This window comes from Coenobita brevimanus, chromosome 27 (genome assembly GCF_032717465.1).
Source record: "Coenobita brevimanus isolate Jiangsu-jjx chromosome 27, ASM3271746v2, whole genome shotgun sequence".
Taxonomy (NCBI): domain Eukaryota; kingdom Metazoa; phylum Arthropoda; class Malacostraca; order Decapoda; family Coenobitidae; genus Coenobita; species Coenobita brevimanus.
The window spans coordinates 32,796,820-32,819,693 of NC_136980.1; the positions used below are offsets into that span (position 1 = coordinate 32,796,820).

General features: G+C 44.7%; 1 protein-coding gene across 1 annotated transcript in view; it reads left to right on the forward strand.

Annotated features, from left to right (window-relative positions):
• Positions 1-22,478, forward strand: part of LOC145394528 ((3R)-3-hydroxyacyl-CoA dehydrogenase-like) — a 97,755-nt gene extending 75,277 nt beyond the window's left edge. The window contains exon 6 of the mRNA XM_080268366.1: positions 22,387-22,478. Coding sequence (XP_080124492.1) covers positions 22,387-22,478 — 92 coding nt within the window. The remainder of the gene's footprint in view (positions 1-22,386) is intronic.
• Positions 22,479-22,874: the final 396 nt, after the last annotated feature.

Below are 22,874 nucleotides of genomic sequence, written 5' to 3' on the forward strand. Positions count from 1 at the left end.
CCTGCTTACCTATAACCTTGGAGATCATTCCAAGCAATATGACAGCCACTTGCCTCTCCTTCAGACTCATGTTCTTGGTGGGTGGTCTCAGCAGTCCGTGTTTCTCTGACGAGTGTCTCAGCAGTTCGTTGTTTTGCATTGCATGGCTCAGCAGCCCGTGGTTCTGTGGTGCGTAGCTCAGCAGTCCGTGGTTCTGTGGTGTTTGGCTCAGCAGTCTGTGGTTCTGTGGTGTGTGGCTCAGCAGTCCATGGTTCTGTGGTGTGTGGCTGAGCAGTCCGTGGTTCTGTGGTGTGTGGCTCAGTAGTCCATGGTTCTGTCTTGCGTGGCTCAGCAGTCTGTGGCTCTGTGGCATATTGCATGGCAGCATTTGGGTGTATGGTGTTTGTATTTGCAGTGTGTGCCTCAGGTCCCACAGTTGCACGAAGAATGTCAAGTTCATTAAGGAAAGTAATTCTGTCCCCAATTAAAGGAACAAGCTGTTCAACCATCTTTTCTGTCAGCTTCAACAATCTTCTTCCATTTATCTTGTTTTCTTTAGAAAATAAGTGAACAGAGTTAGCAATTTATCAAGGGATATGACTCACAAAACCAAAGAATCATGGATACTTTTTGGTCAACAAAGACCAAATGGAAAAAGGAACAGTAGTTTACATAATGGCTTATAGAGGTGTGCCATGGAAGTGATGAGTGAATAAATGTTAAGAATTACATGGAAACAATGGAAATCTCAAATGTTTTTGTGTGAGCTGAGCATGGCTGTGCTCAAGCAACAGAGTAGGATTTTTGAGGGAAAATAAATAGATAGGATTAATTTTCACAACAAGAATTACACGGAATAAATCATATGCCATACTGTTTAAAGAATTTTGAACAAATAACAGTACAATGCTAAATCTACACTGAAAACAGATTTCTGACCATTAACACCTGTTAACACATTCAGAAACACAGTGTACCACATAATATTGAATTAAAAATCCTTGTTGAATTTAGTCACAGTGAACACCATGTAGGCATATGTCTTAGAATTTGCCCTATATAGTCTATGTTTGTGGGTGTCTACAAGTTCATGAGTAGATACAATAATCCAGGAAGGCTGACATTCCACTTCATATGCATGAGCACTGTGTACAAACTGGACAGGAAAGTATATTTTAAGACAAAGGTACCACTTTTCATCAACATGCACCATGTGCTTTACTTGGGCAAAACATGGCCATTCTAAAATAAAATCAGATACATAGCAGGTGCTTGGGTGAATGCTAAATGTTATGCCATCAACTTTCAAAGATTTTACAGTTGATATCATAGTGTTACACATTATTGGTTTCCCAATCTTCTCCTGAACACTCATTCTTAATGTCTGGGGCAGGCAATCAAAAGTGATAGTTTTAATGGCTGCTTGTGGCTCAGTTCCTACAGAAAGAAATCTAGTTGATGCTAATGCATGAGAAAGTATCATCTGATGTCTCTCAGCCAGTGTATGTGTGACATTGATAAAATTTCTAGTATTTACCACCAACTTTTTGAAGTACTGATGTTTTGCCTCAAAATTCATGCACCACAGATTCCTCAAAGGACCAAATTTACCTATAAGTGAAGGATAATGCATCATATAGTGGTGCTTAGGAATTAGGAATTCTTCACCAAAAGTTTCTTTGAATTTCATGATATATAACTCAATGAGACTGGCTAAATATGGCAAAGATTCCTTTTCAATAACAGGACTGAGAATGAAATCCATACAAATCCTTAATTTTAAATACACATCCCAAGCTGGTGTGTCACTGACAATATTATGATCTAGGAGCTGAGGAAGTAGTAGAAAAAGCTCCAGTTTTTGTGCAGCACTACCAGTGATTTTTCCTCCTGTAAAAAATGTATCAGGGAATAAGTTGGGCTTGTTACAAGGAATTCTTAGTTGACTGAGAGATGTATTTAGATCATTTACACTTATGAAATTTTGAGAATGAAGTGATTTGAGAACATGAAAGATTGTAACAGGTATCACTCCTTCTAAACAATCATGCATTACATCTGGAGGGAAAGCATCAGTAACTCTGAAATAGTCTAATTTGGAGAAAGCACATCTAGATTTTAGGCCATACAATGCAGCATCTGCAGGATCTTCATCTATGTATTTTATTTGTTGATGATAAATTTCCTCAGATCTTTCTCTAAGTTCACATACTGCAACAATGTTTTTGAAGTCTGAATATTTCACTGTGCAAAACCTGCAAATATTGCCTGAATTAAAATGGGTTTGGAACCCAGCAAGGGCATGTGATGACAAATTATCCCCCAGTATGACCTGAAGTTTAGCCATAAGCTTGACCTGTTCTGATCCATTAACAGTAATATTTATTCCTTTCTGTAGAGAATGCAAGTCATTTAACAAAGGCTCAAGCACTTTTTCATAAGTGGGATCATATAGCCTCAAGAACTTGTGTCTTGCAAATAAACACAGAAATATCATATTATCTTTAATCCTGTACCTTACTGGTAGATTTCCAATTGTAAGATACACTGCAGTAAGTTTATGCTTCCCTCGCTTGGTTCCAATGGGATTGCATAACTCAAACTCATCAAGATACAGATGAAGCTGAAGAAGTATGGATGCATTATCATCACCATGATTAAACAGACTACCATCACAACAGTCATACAGTACACCAACATCATGGTTTAAGTGCACATTTGATTGTAGTACCTGAATCACATCTTTTCTTGATAATATAGTTTTCATTAAGTCAATGATGGGAATGTAATGAAATTTTGAATCTTTATCATGGCTTGCTAAAACATATTCTGTTGCTGCTACAAATGGAAAATGCTCTTTTACAAAAGTCTTAAATTTAAATTTGGAATCAAATTTCAGAACATTCTGATTCAACATTGTTCCCTTATCCATAAGTTTAGAAAATGTTTCTGAATCTGATGAACTGGCACCAAGTGCAGCAAGCCCTTTCTCAATTGAAGACTTATAAGAATCATCAGAGTAATTTACAAGAAAATTTACTTCAGAAATAAGGGAATCGTGTACTATATCAGGGAGCATATGTTTTTCTTTTATAGTCAAGATAAATGTAGCAAAATGTTTCCTGAAAGTATCAGTGTCATATGTATCTTTGGTTTTGATGGTAGTGGATATTTCCATTTCTTCATCAGTATTGTCATCTGCAATATCACTAAGTTCAGCATCTCTTCCTTGTGCAGGTACCAGCACAGGGGGAGGGGAAAACTGAGGAAGGTTAAAGAAAGAGACTGTCCCATGATTCCTTAAGTTATGTTTCTGATAGTTCTGTACTTTTTTAAAAATTTTATTACAAGCTGGGATGTGACAAGCTATGCTGAAATTTTTCTCATGTTCATGAAATAATTTTAAGTGCTTAACATACTGTGAAAAATTGTAATTTGGCAAGTGACAGAGAGGACAGTTTAACTTATAACAGACCTTGGCTGACATACTGTACCACTATGTGCAAGGGAAAAAATACTACCTGTTAATACATACCAATAAATTTAGCTGTATAATCTTCATGATCAACAGACTGAAGCCAAGTGGCTACAGCATTATAGTCCCAGTCAGAAACTGTAGACATCTTTCTTGAATCTGCAGGACAAGTATATTTAATACATACTGTATACAGTAAAGCACACAGATTACAGTATCAAATGTGCAAATAAATATAAAATAGGCTCATTGACATCTCAAATCTTTAATCCTGTGCTAATAAAGATACATGAATAGTCGGTCCTGTAATCCAACAACTACAGTAGTAGCCACAGGCAAAAAATAAGAAATACAGTTTTTTACATGTAAATGGCCCCTGTCAAATGCTAAAATTCCATTCTTTTGGCATCTGTCTCGGCAAATCCGATTATTCGGCAGTTTCAAGAAATAGTCCCATTCTGAGTTATATGGCTTATTGGCACATCTTCCTAAGGACAGTGATTCATTGCAGTTTTGAAAATTACTTGCGGCTCACCGCACACCATGCAGCCAGCCTGCCAACAAGTGCTGAAACCCGTAGGTTAATTACAGCACAGTACTACACTTGGAATTATCAGTGAAATACATTATTTGTATAAGGCTTACTCCCCTAGACGAATTGCCGACCAAGATGGAAAATATGAAGGGATGGGAGGTTCCCGCAATGAACGGTCAAACTCTGATTGGTGGAGGGCCCCACTTGTGTTATGAAATGTGGTTTCATGAGACAAGGTTAATTTATGGGGCTGTTTGGTTAGGATATATGAGGTTAGATTAATAGGGGGTCTGAGGGGCGAAACAACCCAGTTAGCAGTGTATTTACAAAAGAAAAGAACATCAAAAAATACATAAAAAACCATGGGGAAACAGATGGTTTACTGGAAAATATTGGTTGACACCAGTCCTTCATAATTACTATAAAATATCTATCAGATAGCCTAAGTCACACTTGTTGTATTGTCATCATTTCAGTCCGTACAGGCCAATGTAATGTTAGCGGGACAGAACATCCTCCCAGGATGAACAGTCCAAGGTGAGTTATCAGCAAGATTTAATGCATTTAAGATCTGCATATGCAGCTTATATTTTACTCAAATCAAATTAAAGGTCATAGAGTGTAAGTTTTATCAGCAAAATAAATGGTTAAAATTAATTAAGGAAGTTTGTGGAACTGGTATCCAAATTTACCAAACATTCAGTAAACATGTACCAGATTTCTTTTGGAAAACTTTTACTTTAATCCCATACAGGCGGCCGGAGATTGAGATTTACCACTTTATCTAAGGTGCAATTAGTACATCATTTTCTTCTCAGTAAGCATCCGTCGCAAATACATACTTTCCGAGATATAATTTTGTCCCATATAGTAAGTTACCCCACCATGACACCATGAAATAGGATATAAACATTGGAATCACTAGCCGTCTATAGCAATGTAAGTTTAGGTTAGGTTAGATGAGGGTTGGTTAATGTGTTGGGGCAGTTAGCAAAACAAGTTAATATTTATTGTGGCTACTGATTTGGTCACCATCTTGGATTGAAGATCAGTGGTGCTTCCAGCCACTTGGTCCAACATGAATGACAGAGAAAAAAAAAAAAAAACTTAGTTTTTGTATTATTTTACTTTAGTGCTACAGAGAGGCTGAAATGGCCGGGTAGGAATAAATAAAAATTTACCATTTCTCTGAACAAAATAATACACAGAAAGACTGGGTCTATTAGCTAATATGTTGGTTAATTTGCGGAAATAGGCTCTTAAGCCATTTTTGAAGGAAAATGTTTTTTTTTTTTTTTATTAGACCAATTTAGGGACATTTTTGGGGTACAGTAAATCACTTTCACATAACCCCTACAAACCTAACCTAACCTGACCCCAAAAATATATAGAAAAAATGAAACATTGCATTGCATGGGAAGTCCAAAAATGTATTAAAGTTAGACCTATGTTTTGAAAACCTATTCCAGCACGTTATAGGTATTTAACCTAAGTGTATTACAAAGGCTTTGTTTTTAATTCATCCACAATAGGCCTAGCATGAAGCAAGATTGGTTACTGATGGATTGACAGCACTGGCAAAAAGGCCTTGTGGGCTGGTATGGAAGTGTATGATTAAAAATTACAGGATTGATAAGAGACTTAACTTATTGACTGGTTGCAATCAGGGCCATCATACCTTACAAATATACGTCTGAGCTGTATTATACTAGCTTCAGGGCGTTGGTTGTGGTAGTATGGAATCCTGGGCGTTGGTCTTGGTCTTGGTGTTGATTGAAGGGCTGGACCCGACGTGTAGTCAGATGTAGCCCTAACGGTGGTTCAGGTGTAGCAGAACTCTTTAATCACAGGCGGCGAAGTTGCCCCGATCTGCGAAGGAAGACACAAACATGGCGTATAACTGGGTGGCGTAGGTGCCGATCTAGGCCCACCCCACCAAGGAGGATGGGGAGGGTGAAGTCCAGGATACCAAGGGTTGCAAGGCGCTCCCTCAGGGCGGTGCGGATGGAGTAGAAGCGTGGGCAATGCAGCAGAAAGTGGGCCACAGTTTCCTCTTGATTCACACACCACTGGCAGTAGGGGTCTGGGTGCAGTCGCAGCCGATGCAGATGTGATGCCAGTCCAACATGTCCAATACGCAGGCGGGTGATAGCGACGTCCAGGATCCGGGAGACAGAGTGTACCCAAGGTTGGTCCGATGAGTCGGAGCGATATAAGCCCAGCGCTGTTGTGGGGAGGGAGGCGTAGAGATCAGCATTCCATGCCTGACTACACCTCGTGGCTAAGAGGCGACGGTGAGTAATGGCTGGCAAGGGGTAGGGCTCCACATCAGGAAAAGTAAAGGCCATCCGAGCTGCTGCATCCACCACATCATTGCCCCTGATGCCCACATGGGAGGGAATCCATTGCAGACGTACCTTCCAGCCTCCCTGCAGCAGCTGAGCAAGGTCATCTTGGATTTCATAAACCAGATGACGTATGGAGCAGGGTTTAGAAGAAGCGATGAGATGAAGGGCCGCTCTGCAGTCCGTGTAGATGACCACCGGCCGAGGAGAGGAATGAGACATCAAAAAACGCAGGGCCCTCAAGACTGCGAAGAGTTCAGCAGTGACTACATCATGGGCATCCCCTAAGCGCCATGTCTGGCAGATGGAGTAGTCCTCTACGAAGATGGCAGCTGCAGTTGCTGCAGGGGTGGAGGAGCGGGAGCCGTCGGTAAAGATAGCCATGAACCCTAGATAGGTGGAGCCAGCCATCTGCAGGAAAATGCGAGGGGCCAGGTGGCTATCCTGTGATTTACAAAAGGGCTCTGGGAGGTCTAAGGACACAGGTGAGGACAGGTCCCTCCACAGGGGCACAGGAGATACTGATCGGACCGGGTGGCGAGCTGGTGGAGGAAGTCCCAGAGTGTGGTAAGCGTGGAGAGCACGCACCAAGAGGGGCCGTCGAGACCTGATGGGCCACGATGGATGAGATGTCGAGACCCCTGCCGTCGTAAAGAGCTCCGGGAGTGGGTGGTCATCGGGCAAGCGCTGGATAGTAAAGTAGCGGCGACAAGTCAACTTCATCCTGGTATGATGGAGGTGGGGAACACCTGCCTCAGCCTGCAGAGACAATGTGGGTGAGGAGCAGAAAGCACCCAGCGCAATCCGGAGAGCGGTCGTCTGAATAGTGTCCAGCCGTTTTAGTTGTGTAGGAGATGCTGAGCCATATACCGAACAGCCATAGTTGATCTTCCCCAAGATGGCTGATCGATAGTAAGCCAACAAAAGGTCCCTGCTTGCCCCCCAGCGGGATCCAGCAATACTCTTCATGATGTCAAGTCGTTTTGCACAAGATGACCATAAATATTCTATGTGACTGCGCCAAGTGATGATGGGCCCATCCAACCGGAGACCAAGCAGCACATGCTCCCGAACAACAGGGATTGAGGTTGAGTCCAGAGAAATTGCTGGAGATGATGGTAAACGGCGTAGAGTGAAGGGCATCACTGCGCTCTTGTCAGCATTGATGGCAAGGCCCCAGTTCCGTGCCCAAGCCAAAAAAGTGGATGCCGCTGACTGCAGAAACTGCTGCGCCTCCACAAAGGAAGGGCTCTGGGACACGATGGTGATGTCATCTGCGTAAACCAGGAGAGTAGCATTACGTATCTGAGACAGGCTGGACAGCAACACGTTGAATAAGAGTGGGCTGAGCACAGACCCTTGCGGAACCCCCCGATGAACAGGATGGGGATCCGACAAGGCCCCACCCACCGACACCACAAAGCTGCGGCCAGCAAGATAATTCGACATCCAAGCCAGGGGTGGGCCCAAGATTCCCAGGCACGACAGGTGGTACAGAATGCCATCGTGTGGGGCTGAATCGAAGGCCCCCCTTCAGATCTATAAAGAGGGCAAGCATGTAGAGCCGCTGTCTATAGGTGTCATGTACCATGTGTTCCAGTTGACATAGGACGTCCAAAGCTCCCTGGCCCGGCCGGAAACCACACTGAACCCTGGAGAGCAGGCCACGGGACTCCAGCCACCAAGAGAGCCGACGAGCCACCAGTTTCTCTAACAGCTTTCCCACACAGGACAGAAGAACGATAGGCCGATAAGACGACGTGATGGTGGGGTCCCTGCCTGGCTTTGGGAAAGGCAGCAGCACTGACTCCTTCCATACCTCAGGGAATGTGCCGGTCTGCCAGCTGTTGTTGTAAATTGACAGCAAGTGACTGTGTAGGCTGGGCGGCAGATGTAGGAGGAAGTCATTAGCCACCATGTCAGGGCCAACCGCCCTCCTCGGTTGTAGAGAAGCAACGGCATCCCGGAGTTCAATGGCCGTGAACGGGCAATGGAGGTCACTGGCAGGGGGAGTTGAGACGCCCCTGTGGATGGCAGAAATAAACTCGGGAGCTGTAGGTAAAGTCGGTGGAACACCCAGCTGTGACGCAAAGAAGGACGCCAAGAGTTCGGCCTTGGAGAGGTCATCCAGGAGATCCGCTCCATCACGACACAAGGGATATGAATATGTTGTCGGGCCACCCTTCATGGCCTTCAAAAACCTCCAGGTGCGGGAGCATGTGGTGGAGAAGGAGAGGTTGGAACAAAAAGAGGACCATGTCTTCTGCTTGGCTACCTTGATGGTGCGCTTACATACTGCATCCAGGCGTCGGTAACGATCCCCAAGGGCCCGTGTGGGGTAACGACTCCAGGCACGCCAGGCCTGGCGGCGGGCTTGCACAGCCGAGGCACAAGCAGCCGACCACCATGGCACCCCTGATCGGCCTATACCACGGCGGGCTGACTGACCGAACACCCTATGCCCAGCCTGCACTAGCATCTGTGAAAAATCCTCAGCCGAGAGGCCCCAACGACCAGGGAAGCTAGCAGACACTGCCTCCTGGAAGGCCGTCCATCTATCGTCGTGAAGCTGCCAGCGAGGACGACTCGCTCGTGATATTCTTGGAGACAATGTCAGGTAGTCACAAAAGACGGGAAGATGGTCACTGCCCATGTACGATCCCACATGGACCATCGGATGATGGAATACTGCGTCACCCAAACCGAGATCCAGTACAGATGCCTGTCCACTGTGAGGAGCAAACCGGGTATGGAGACCTGGAGGCGTAAGAAGGCTGAACCTGTGAGACTCAAGGAGCACCTGGAAGAGAGAGGAACCTGTGGTATTGGGGGCTCCAGCCAAGGTGGGGTCCCAGTGGTGGTGACGGGCGTTGAAATCCCCCATGATGAAGGCAGGGGCTGGCAACTGGTCAAAGTACTGGAGGAGCTCCTCTCTGGACACATCCTGGCAGGGGTTGTAACAAAGGAGGGTTGAAGCCCAGCCATCCGTGAGGGCCACCCTGACAGCCAGGACCTCCAATCGTCCCCTAGGATACGAGGTGAGGGCGAGACGCACACTCTGGGTGTCCTCCCGCACTGCCAACAACAGGCCCCCGCCCCTTCCCTGAGGGCGGTCACACCTGTATGTCAAAAAACCCCCCCAGTTGGAGCTGCAGGTGAGGGTGCAGCCAGGTCTCACATACCCCCACAACACAAGGCTTCGAATCATGTAAGAGTACTTTAAAATCCTGTGACTTCCGAACAAGGGATCTCGCATTCCAAAACATAATGCTGAGATGTTTCAGGCCTGGCATGAATAAGACAAGAGTAGGGACAATACCTTGGGCCAGAGGAGGGAACAGATGTCAAGGAATGGTAGTCCGTGGCGATAAAGTTGCAGGGCCTCAGAGACAAGATCAAAAAAGCCTTGGCCAGGTCCTGAGGGAGGAGGGCAGTCCGAGGAGGGTGAACAATTGCTGGAGGTGGGGTCAGATACTCGCACTGGATGGGCACGCACTGAAGGGGCTGTAGGTCGATCACACCGTCGTAGACGTGGGTCAGGAGAGCTAGGCAGGGCAGGAACATCCCCGACACCCTCAGCAAGGACCGCATCCAGTCCAGAAGGAGCACTAGGTGGGGGGCGGTGAGGGGCACGGGGGTGGAGGCGGCCCGGACGTGAAGGACGGGCCTCATGGGTTATAACAGCAGCAGGGGAGGCAGGGTTGGTCGACACCTCCACTGACGATACATCCTGGAGGGAACAGTCATCACTCAAGTCCTCCAGCACAGCGAAGCGGTTGCGGCCAACAACACTGTCTGCAAAACTCACACCCTTCCTCACCTGAGAGACCTTGGGAGACGACTTGGGCAATGCTGAAGGGGGACGGACCAAGGGCTGGAGAGCACGCAACTGTCTATTGACCTCCTGGGCCGGCGTCACACCCTGGCGGAGTTCTTCGTGGATCTTGAAGGCCTTCTGATATACAGGGCAGAGCTTAGACACCACCCTGTGATCTCCACCACACATGTAGCACCTGGGGCTGCGGTCACAGGGCTGCCCCTCACTGGGTCTGAAAGGGTGGTATCCACTGCGCATTGAGCACCTGGTCTTGTTGCGGCAAGTGATCCGCGTGTGTCCATACTGAAGACAGTTATAGCAACGCAACAAAGCAGGAGTATACATACCTACATTGTAGTAGATGTATCCATACAGCACCTTGGATGGGAGAGGGCCCCGATACACCAGGCGCACCCACTGGGAAAACCGAGGAGCATCTGGGGCAGGAAAACGTACAGGGATCCTAGAAGCCTCTAAAAAGACAGACGACTCGTTGTCAAAAGGCCGGAGGCCGTCTACCAAATCCTCTATGTCAACATCCAGGGAGATTGGCCCAATCTTCCCATAGCTGAGGGCTGCTGCATCACCAGAGGACCGGGCCCTGCGGCACGTGACCTCCCACTCACCGAAGGTAGTCGGGGTCTCCATTGGGCTGGTCAGCTTTGCCAGATCACAATGGCGGAGATGAAAAGAGAGGGAAGACCCATCACCCAGTGGTTTAGTGCCACCCTCTACACAATACTTGGCAAAGGGGGATGAGTTGATGGCGTCAGACAGCCGCCGGGGATTGTTAAAAATCCTGGACCCCTGCACAGAGCTAATGATAAAACAGGCCAATCCAGACTCACCCACATCCTGGACACCCATATTGACAGCAGTGGATGGTGTTGGTTCACCCCTACTAGGGACCACTCTGGTAACAGCTGCTACTGGCACTGACTCACCGGCACCTTCGGCACTCCGTCGTGCAGCCACATCCTCACCCAGCACAATCTGCGATGTAGCTGTGGGTGGTGACGACACCCTAAGGGACTTGCCAGAGGTCACCGTATCCTCTTCCGGGGCAGCCTCGCCTATGGGGCGCTTTCCCGGTGGCCTGAAAGGGTCTGCCTCCGCTACATCCATGGCCGACACCACAGTATCCATAGAAGTGGGCTGGGTCATACTCCACCTCGCAGCAAGAGGAAGCACTAGCTGCCGAGGAAGAGCTATACACTTAACTGACAATCACTCCGGGCACCTAGGAGAGAAGCACGTCTGCTCGGTACAACAGGCAACACCGGACCCTTCTCCTGGGCGTTGGTTTGGCGCCTTCACAGGTTTGTTTGGGCCCTTGGGGCCATCAGCATCAGGGGTTATGAGAAATCCAGAGAGAGCAGTATAAAACTTGTTTACTTATATAATTTTTCAAATTTCGAAACAATTCAAACACATTTTTTTCTTGTCTTAAAAGTTATAGGCGACGAAAACAAATTACATACCTGATATATTTTGTTTATTGAATCATTATCCCTTTCTTAATGTTGCTCTTGTTTTACAGAATACTGTAGTTCTGCTCATTCCCTGCTTATATTTTAGTGCCTGTAATAATATTTTGAAGGGAAATCCACAATATAATATTTTGTTACACTATAAAAGTCGATGGTAATGATTCAGTAAGTGTCATCTGACAACAATCGTATGCCATCCTTGCCAGACACCACCAGCAACTCCAATTTGAAATATCCTTTGATTTTCAATGATTTCTGACTTACAGGGACACATATATATGGTATGTTGCGTAATTATGAAACAAGCATACAATTTTGATGAATTCATAAAGAACAGAATATAAAAATATACAATATAACATAATAAGAATGGTGAAATAGCAGGGGTAAACTTCAAGGGTAGATGGTAAGGTTAGATGCATGTAAATTTACCAATTTAATTACCCTTCAGAGGGTAAATTTCCGGGGAGGCGTAAATAATCAACCAAAAACCACCCTGACATCCAACTTTACCTTTAGACCAATAAATTTACCCGTTTCCTACCCCATGTTTTTAACAGTGTAGTACGATTCATGGCTGTACCTTGCCGCTGTGTTACAAGTAGGCAATTATATGCATGTGGACACAATTATGTAACAACTTACAATGTAACATACAATGTATTTGTACAATATTACTACAGTTACTACAATTAACAATGATAATACTGCAGTTATTTAACAATAACAATATTACTTCAATAAAAAATACAGTTATGTAACAATTACAATAATACTTTTTAAAAATGCAATTATGTAATAATTACAATATTATTTCAATAAAAAAATATGTAACAGTTACATTCATACAATGTAACTACATTGTTCCTACAATTCTTTGTTACCAGAATTATGTACAGTACTTCACTTAATGATCATCCAAGTTGATTGTAATACTAGGCATTACAATAGGCAAAACACCATATTTAATGGAATGACCTAACAATATTACTGTTGTATGAATATACGCGTATATCTGTTGTACATATACATTTCTGCCAACATATTACTACAACATATTGATTATGTTCGTTTAGATGAAAGGATGCGAAGGTGTGTGATGGATGCAAGAGCATACAGGCTGGGGGAGTAGACCAAGGCCCAAGTAAGATGGAGAAACAGAAGAAAGGAAGTAGCCTATGGGAGGATGTAGTATATGCAAGGAGAGTGGAAAGGTTACAAGAGGATGAGAAAAAGGTAGAATATAAGAGAGAAGTGGAGGAACGATTGGATAAATATGAATTGGAGCAGATGGGAGACGTGGAAGGTGTGTGCAGGATATTTACAGAAGAAATATGTGCAGCATGTGATGTGGTGTGTGGGAGGAAGAGAAGACGGAGGGGGGTTCAAGGAACAGCGTGGTGGACTCAAGAGGTGAGACAGGCTGTGGTACAAAAGAAAGCATACAATGAATGGATGAGAAATAGGGGCGTGGAAGAAGTTGAGTAGTGGAAGAGAGAGTTATATGTAGAAAGAAAGAGGGAGGTGAAAAGATTAGTAAGAGAGAGTAAGAAGAGAGTGGATGAGGAATTTGGAAGGAATTTGAGTGTAAAGTGAAGGGACTGTAAGAAAATGTTCTGGAAAGAGGTGAAGAGAGTAAGACAGGGTGGAAGTGAGGTTAACAGGGGAGTGAAAGATAAAAATGGTAGATCACTCGTGGAGAAGGGAAAAAGAGTGAGCAGATGGAGAGAACACTTTAAGGAATTGTTGAACATACAGGATGGAAGTAATGCGAGTATAAGTGGCTGGGGAATGGCTGGGAGAAAGAGGGAGATGAGAAGACAGGAAGAAATCAGTAGGATAGAAGTTGTGGAAGCAATGAAGAAAGTTAAATTGGGGAAAGCCCCAGGAATTGATGGAGTGTGTGGTGAAATGCTGAAGCATGGGGGAGAGATAGTAGTAGAATGGATGTGGAAGATGTGCAGATTGGCCTGGGAAGAAGGTAGAGTCCCGGAGGATTGGAAGTCAGGTATAATTATTCCCTTGTACAAAGGAAAAGGGGAAAAAGAAGTGTGTGGTAATCACAGGGGCATTTGTCTTCTTAGTATAATAGAAAAAGTGTATGGTAGGATACTTATTGACAGAGTTAGATAAAGAACAGAGGAATTAGTTGGAGAAGAACAGGGAGGCTTTAGGAAAGGAAGAGGTTGTGTAGATCAGATATTCATTCTTAGATCTTTAGTGGAAAAGTTTCTAGAGAAGGGAAAGAAATTGTATGCGGCTTTCATGGATTTGGAGAAAGCATATGACAGGGTGGATAGACAAGGATTGTGGAAAGTATTAAGAATATATGAAGTAAATGGGATGTTGCTGAATGCTGTGAAGAGTATGTATGATGGTGCTAAGGCAGTGAGTGTGGATGGTGAACTAAGTGAATTTTTCTCTTTGAAGGTTGGGTTGAAACAGGGATGTGTCATGTCTCCATGGTTGTTCAATCTGTTCATGGATGGGGTAATAAAAGAGGTACAAGATAGGGTAGTGGATGTTGGAGTGGCCCTGGTGAGAGAGGATAGTGTTTGGAAACTCCCTGTACTGTTGTTTGCAGATGATACTGTGTTGTTGAGTGAAGATGAAGGGGAGCTGCAAGGTTTGGTGGATGAGTTTGGGAGAGTGTGCAAGAAACGGAATCAAAAGGTGAATGCAGAGAAGATTAAAGTGATGGTCTTTGAGAGAGGTGAAGTCAGTGAATGTACAGCGAGGTTGGATGGTGAGGAATTGGAAAATGTGAGTACGTTTAAGTACTTGAGTAGTGTGATGAGTAAGGATGGAGGTTTGGAGGGTGAAGTGCTTGAAAGGGTGCAGCAGGGAGGAAAGGTTGCTGGTTCTTTGAAAGCAGTGAAAAGAAACAGGGAAGTGAGCATGGAAGTGACAAAGTTACTACATGACAGTATTGTGATACCAACTCTAACGTATGGAAGTGAAGCTTGGACGTTGTTGGAGGGCCACAAGTCAAGAGTGAGAGCAGTGAAAATGAGTTATTTAAGAGGAGCCTGTGGAGTCACATGGAGAGACAGGCTGACGAATGAGGATATAAAGGAGCGTTGTGGTGTGGATGTGGATGTGATAGGAAGTGTTATGAGGAACACACTGAGGTGTTTTGGCCATGTGGAGAGGATGGAGGGAGAAAGACTGACGAAGAGAGTGTATGTGAGTGAGGTGGAGGGGGGAAGAGGGAGGGGGAGGCCGAGGATGAGATGAAGGGATGGGGTGGAGAGGTATATGAGAGAGGGGGGTGTGAGTTGGGAGCAGGGCAGTGAAATGGCGGGGGACAGGACGACGTGGAGGCAATTTGTTTGTGGCCATCCCAAACGAGATTGAGGCATCTGGCAATAGACAGACAGATAGATAGAGGAGATTACCTGTAGATGCAGCCGGAAATGGATTCACGTGCTTGTAACTGAAAAATTTGTTAACTCCCACGGCGATGAATCCTGTATAATACATTACTGTTGCTGTTACATAATATTATTAAGCATAACAGGTCTATGTATGAATGACGTACTTCTTCATGGGAATAAATTATGTCCATTTGGAAAACTAGGTCCATGGGGAAAATAGGTTCATTTCTATATCAGGTCCATGTAGGAAACCTAGATACATAAGAGAAATAGATCCATGGTGAAAATAGGCAAATTAATGTACTGAATTAGGGGTGCGAGTAGGCACGGATGTAGGTGTAAGTGGGTGCGAGTGTAGTGAGTGTGCGTATGATGATGTGGGCGTTAGTGTGATGCTTTGGTGGTTGTGATTGTGGATGCGGTTGTGGGTGGAAGCGGATGTGGGGGGTGAGTATGGGTGGAGGCGGGTGTGAGTGAGTGTTGGTGGAGGTGGGTGTGAGTGAGTGTGGGTGAAGGCGGGTGTGGGTGGGTGTGGGTGTGCGTGTGGATGAGGGTGGAGATGTAGTTGTTGATATGGGTGAGAGGTGTGAGTAAGTGAGAGTGGATGAGTATGTGTAATGATGGGTAAAACTGTGAGTATGGGTGAGAGATGTAAGTGTGAGTGTGGGAGTATGTGTAATGATGGATAATGGTGTGAGTAAGAAGTGTGGTTGTGGGGGGGTAAATGAGAGGCATGAGTGTAAGGGAAGAAAAAAAAAGAAACTGTCTTGAATGGTTAAAGAAGGAAGAGTTATGAGAAAATTACTTATCGTTAGATGAGAGATCTGTATCCTCTGTAAATAAATAGTTAATCCTCTATCCATGGATGAGCAAAAGAAATTGAGATGTTTTCCTCCTTCCTTCCCCTGAACAGCTGTGTGTCGAATGAGGATGTAGATGAGAGGTTTGTAGATGTGGCTCCAGTGTGAGGTGTTTGCTAAGTGTGTGTACTTGGGGAGTAAGTTTGGTGGTAACTGTGGGACAGAACTTATGTGTGTGTGTGTGTGTGTGTGTGTGTGTGTGTGTGTGAGAGAGAGAGAGAGAGAGAGAGAGAGAGAGAGATCAAAATAAATTAATTAGTTTAAAACTAGTCCTGGACACATCTTCTGTATCATTTATTTCAGTCAGCTAGAATCGTTATCGTTCAGTTGACATAAGCCATATTGTCGTGCTGCCATTTTTGTAAGAAGAACATCTACACCAGTCATGTCAAGGGAAGTCTAGTGTTGCGACTGTTTATGACCGCTCAATGAACAGAACTAAAATACCGCTATAGTGTGAATACGGTCACTATTAGCCCTATCACGGTATGGGACATCTCTTATTTACTTGCTAGCTTTAAGGGTTCAGTGTAATTGAAACAGGATAATGAACTCGGTGAAGAAGGGTTCGAACAATTAGCATTACCTCCTGCACAAAATACTTTGTTTTTATTCCTCCTATCTTTAGACGATTTTATATATATTAGAAGAGGTATTTCGACCGGAGATGAATAAAGAAGAAGCAGGAGGCTTTAGGAGTTCAGAGAATTCGAAGCAGGATATTTAACACAACGAAGGAAGGTTCCAACAACAGATAACACCTTCGCTGTGACCGCTTCTTTTGGCACTATGTTCTCACTCTTTCCAGGGGACGTATTGGACTGTGTGGGTTAGGTACAGCCTTCATCAACCCATTAACCCATATATGAGAGGCCTTCCTAAATTAGATAAAAGCGTCTGGATGGTGACTTGCATCGGAGGGGTCGAAATATCGTAATTTACTCCATCACAGCCATTAGTTTCCAGAATTTCATTCATGTTGTCTCCAGATATTTTTGAAATAGATCATGGGAGAGGTTTCGAACTGGAGGGTTTAAATAATATAACCTCTCTTAATCCATCCGAGGGAAGAGTTCTTTCTAAAGCTTTATTTAGTTGTATGAAGGTCGACTGGATAGAAAAATCGTCTGCAGTTTGACATTTGCCTGGCGAGGTGCGACTTAGTGACAAAAAGTGCATATAGGCGCACATGTATGACTTTGTCGCACCCCCCGTTAACCCGAGACGTCCCGTCAACGTATGGATACGTTGCAACATTTTGCATTTGCCAGTCCTGTCAACATACTGGTACATTTTGCAATTGCAAGTTGCATAATTTCCACAATTGTCAAAATTCGCGTGAGATTTTTGGTACGTAGTGTTGCACGACCTTCCCCTACCTGCCACTAGGCGGGGACACTCGGCTACCCCGCATGACCCACGCTCACCTGCAGCTCGGTCACTCACCTGTTAGCAACGGTCCTGCTCAGACATAGCGCATAGAGGTCTCTCAGAGGAGGAAATTCAAGCCACCCTGGATGCCTTTACTGGCAATAGTGATTTGCCACTCGATTACGAGGAGATGGACAAAGATTATGTCCAACCAGAGGATGTGGAAAGCAGCAGCAGTGATGAGGAAGTCCCGTCCTCCAGGAAGCGGCGCTACGTGACTTATCGTGCTGTAGGAGAGGGTCAGGCTGCACAAAAACAACGTACAAGATCCTCTAGCCAGCCCCTATGTGACGTGGAGCCCGATTTCGAGGACGAGGACGAGGACGAGGACAGAGCCGTGGGATGTGCTGCCATGTGGTACGGCCGTGAAGTTATTACTCATCGCGGCCCAGAGCACACACCACATCGTTCTAACAGGTATGGGCCTAGTGTTTTGTTTGGGGATGGCGGAAGTGGCGTTGAGGGAGTGGGGAGTGAAAGGGAAAGTGTTGGGAGGAGTGTGGAAAGTGAGAGTGGCGGGAGTGAGTCACGTGGTGGTGTGAGGCGGCGGGGAGTATCACGTGGGGCAGTGAGGGTGAGTGGTGAATCACGTGGTGTGGTGATGGAGCAGGGAGGTGAGGAGGAGCCACTCCCCAGCACGTCTTATGCTCCCCAATATTCCCGGGCTTCCTCCCCACAGCCCCCTGATGTTCCCCAAGGTCGAAAGGGTAAGGGAAAGGGGAAGGGTAAAGGCTGAGGGAAGGGGAGTGCGAGTTGGGAAGCCCTCCGCACTCCTCCTCCCCAACCTCCCCCACCATCATCTCCTCCCCACCCTGATGAAGGCGAGGATGGGGACGATTGGGACGAGGATTCTGTGGCATGGAATTGGGAGGATGGGAGCGATTTTACTCCCCTCATTCACCCATTCACTGAGCAGGGGCGTGCTGGCTGCATTGCTCCCGGTATTCACCCTAATTCAGCCAGGCTGGATTTTTTCCACCTTTTCTTCAGTGAGGGTTTTGTGGAGGAAATAGTGGATCAAACAAACCGGTTCGCTACCAGCCAGCGCCGTGAGAGTGAAAGACAGGGCACAAGGAGCAGGCATTCTATCCTCTATGATTACCCAGTCTCCCTTGCAGAAATGTTTTTGTTTTTGGCCCTGGTACTGTTGATGGGTATTGTACGAAAGAACCGAATTCCTGCATACTGGACAAGGGGCCCTATTATGCTCACACCAATATTTGGCCAAGTAATGAGCCGTAATCGGTTTCAGCAAATTCTAAGCCACCTCCATTTCTATGATGCTGATGATCATGCAAATGCTAATTACGCAGATAAGATGAGGCGAATTAGGTTGGTTTTTGATCACCTAAGGCACACATTCCGTTCCTCATTTTATCCCTATAAAGACCTCGTCATAGACGAGAGTCTCGTGTTGTGGAGAGGCAATATTTCATTTCGGCAGTACATACCCAGCAAAAGGCACCGTTTTGGGTTCAAGATCTTTGTTATGTGTGACTGTAGGACTGGTAATGTGCAAGACATACTCTTGTACACCGGTGCACAGACAGACATAATAGAAGATCGGAGTATTGGTCTGTCTGGAGCAGTGGTAAAGACAATGATAGAAGACTACCTTCATCGTGGTCACGTACTTTACCTTGACAATTGGTACACTAGCCCTCTTCTCGCTCGTTATCTACACAGGCATGACACGGGGATCTGTGAGACCGTCAAGGTGAACCGGCGTCACAGGGACAAGGTGGGGAGGAAACTTGACAGAAATGAGGTGGTCTTTTTCCAGGCCAACAATATCCTTGCAACAGTGTGGAACCACAATAGAGAAGTCCGCCTCTTGTCCACGGTTCACTGCCTCTTGATGCACCGTACAGAGTCGGTAGATTATCGGAGCGAGAACAGGCGCCACATATGGAAACCTGAGTGTGTGCTTGATTATAATATCAACATGCGCCTGGTGGACCAGTCAGACTCCATGATATCCAATGTCGAGTGTGCCAGGACCACGATGAAGTGGTACAGAAAACTATTCTTTCACCTGCTTGACAGTACTGCCCTGAATTGCCACCACCTTCACGCCATGACAGCAGGAGTTCAGGAAACCTTTGAAGGATTTGTGAGGGAGCTGACACGAGAGATTGTTGCAAGGTATGCGGTTGAAAGGCCCCAGCACCGCACCCGCACAGCCCCAGGTGCCCACCCTCCCCTGAGATTATCCGCCCGCCAGTTCCCCAATCCCATACCTCCCCAAGCAAATAGACCTAGGCCCCAGCGCAGGTGTCACGTGTGTAGCAATTCCCGGGTGAGACCCACCACTCAGAGAAAGGACACCCGCTATGAGTGCGTTCAGTGTGACGTGGGTCTGTGTATTCACCCATGTTTCAGTGAGTTTCACATGTTCCTGCACTTCTGATAAGGTGTGATTGCGATAGGACGCTGATACGTTGAAATAAATGCGACAAACAGACGCTCAGTGTAATTATAAGGCCCGTAGATCTGTAAATAGTAGTATGGAAGTGGAAACGGGTGTAATATAAGTGGAAAATTATTATTATAAGTGTATGAATATTATCTAAGTGGAAACATACCTTGCGAGTGTATTTTGATGCGATATTCAGACGCTCAGTGGAATAAATAAGGCCCGTAAATATGTAAATAGGAGTCTACAAGTGAACACGGGTGTAATATAAGTGGAATATTAGTATGTAAGTGTATGAGTATTATGTTGGTCGAAACATTCATTGCGAGGGTATTTTCATGCGATATTCTGACGCTCACTAGAATAAATAATGCCAGTAAATATGTATAGTGCAGAATAGGGTGTAATTGGGTGTAATGTAAGTGGTAAAGTATATTGGAATTGAAGAAATAAAGTAAAAGTGGAAACACGAGTGTTAGAGAGTGTGCTTGCTACGAGAATATGTGCTAGCATTTCGCTAAATGCCCTCGTAATGAATGTAAATAATTGAAAACATTTACAGTGGTGGAGGAAAGGTTCAATGTAAAGAAAAAAATATTATGAAAGTGATAAAACAATGTTGTATGTTGAAATACAAGTCGTAGCGAGTGAGCTGAGTATGCATATGTGCGCTATACTTATGCTACATGTCATCGTAATGAATGAAAACAGGTGAAAACATTTACATACAGTACAAAATGGTAAAATGGCATTGAAATAGTATTATACAAGTAGAAAAAATTATATGTTGACTGAAACAAGAAACTTTGCACATAGCGTTTTACCAATCAGACCAAACTCGCTATGCTCGCGTGAAAGTACAATGCTTATTTTTCATATATATGTCATTGAAATTCATTATATTGTTATTCTTATTGTTTATTAGTTCAAATTCAATAAATGTAGAGGTGTTGTTTGTTGTTTCTCCCAAAATTACCTACCATAGAAAACGTGAGTGCCTCACACATCAATGATAGAATTCGATACCTGGCGCGGGGGACCTCACCTGTTCTGACCAGTTGCGGACCATGGTAAGCACTTTCTTTGTGATTTTCCTTTGTTTCTCAACTAAAGCGGAAGTTTTTGCCCAATATTTTTTTTTTCCAAAAGTGGTCGGGACTGGGGAGTGTCGGAGGTGCGAAAGTGCTCGGGTGATGGGTTAAGTAATACAGTACACCACAGGAGGACTGTGTGGATATCAGGTTTATTGTAGTGGGAACAATTAGACAATGCACATCAGAGAATGAAAACATACTATTTTATTTATTTATTTACTTATTTGTTATTGTTTCTTAATCTCGTGAATAATGTTTACTTGCTTCTGAATACTTTATTTTTAATTGTTCCGTCATGCATGGCACTTTTCATGCATCGACTGGTACACAACTCATTATGATTACGGAAGAATGTCTAGTCATTAATGGACAGAGAATGCAATCACTGAATCTGAGACCACTACGTAGGTGATATCAGGCGCATTCACCTCATCAGACCTTTCAAAACTGCACCCACCAAGGCCGTATCCAGCACCCCGACATATCCAAACACATTTTGTCTTTGGACAAACCCCTCAGATACACTCCAGGCACACTCAAAACGAAAAACACCCGCACCTCAGATACACTCTAGACACCATTAATACTCCTACCCTTCAACGCCCCACTCCCCTTGTGGCACTCATATAATTCTGTGGTTGCAGCTTACCAAAGTTCATCATTCAAAATCGTACATTAACTGAATGAATGAGTGACGCAGCTAGGAACACCCATTGAATTGGGGCGCCCGTGTGTGTGTGTGTGGGTGCATGTGCGGGGAGAGCAAAGAACCGTGTCTGTCTTATTTTTCCTTCTAAAAAATTTAAAAATATGTGCGTTCCTAGGCTGGTTTTTTACTTATAACCAGTGTATCTCATTAAGTTCTATCGAATGCCTGAAAATGCAGTTCTGCTCTAGAACCTTTCTATTGTTCATATGTGGGAACAGATGTGTTTTCTGTGCAAAACCAGGGTTGCATAACTTATTTTGAACGCAAGAGTGAAGTAAGAAATGATGCCATCTTTGTGTATAACTGATGGGAGGTAGGGGATGATGGCTGAATGTATGATGAGAGGCACTTATGGAGGTTGGTCTGAGGAAGAGAAAAAATAAGTAAGCAAAGAGAATCAAATTACAAGACTGATGAATCATGGGTTCAGTCGCAAAGCTCCGTTATTATCATACTCATCACATTCTAAGTTTTCAGGCCAGCGCTCTAACGAGGATACAGCCTGTGTGACGGAAAAGGAAAAAAAACAGATGTTCGTGGCAAACCACTAAGTCGGTGGAAAGGAAGGGGGCAGGGGAAGAGTTAGTTTGTTAGGAAGTGAATTTCAATGGAAGGAACAAGTATTTGGGCTCAGTCCAACATGAGCGGGCAGTATTTAGAGGCAAAGCACAATCACAAACACACACAAGTGTGACTGAGAAGGAAAACATCCAAACATTTCCCCAGAATATGGTACACAACCATCGAGTTACATCCAGGTCCCTATTTTCACTTTTAGGCAACGGACAGCCATAAGGAACTTAAGAAACTTGCTCAGTTCTAAGTTGTTCATACCATATTTTTTCTCGCCAAATACAGAAGTGGCTGAAGTGGTGGCGTTTCTGCTGAGTGAGCGGAGCAGCTACATGGTGGGGGCCTGTGTTGAGGTGACGGGAGGATACGCCATGTGATCACCATACACATCTTTCTCCTCCCCAGTCAAAGGCCTTGTGGAGAGATAAAAAATGATTTTATCTATACTGACTTAACAATTGCTTTCAGTTCGATGTTTTTTCGTTATGCCTGGAATTTGCTGTCCTTCGTTTTCGCTTAAACTATGTGAAGTTCTTCTTACCTTTTGAGAGATTATGTTCAGGTTTAAAGAAATACAACATCTACAAGTAAGACTGGACTTGTGTGTGGTACTGTATAATGAATCTGCTTTAGCTAGAATTTCTTTTAAACAGTACTATACGCATGGAAAGAAACGGGGGACTGCATATTTCTTATGGTTTTGAAATAATTCAGAAATGATGAAATAATTATTACTCGTCCCGACAAGGAAGGGTGTAGTTGTCTACAATAAG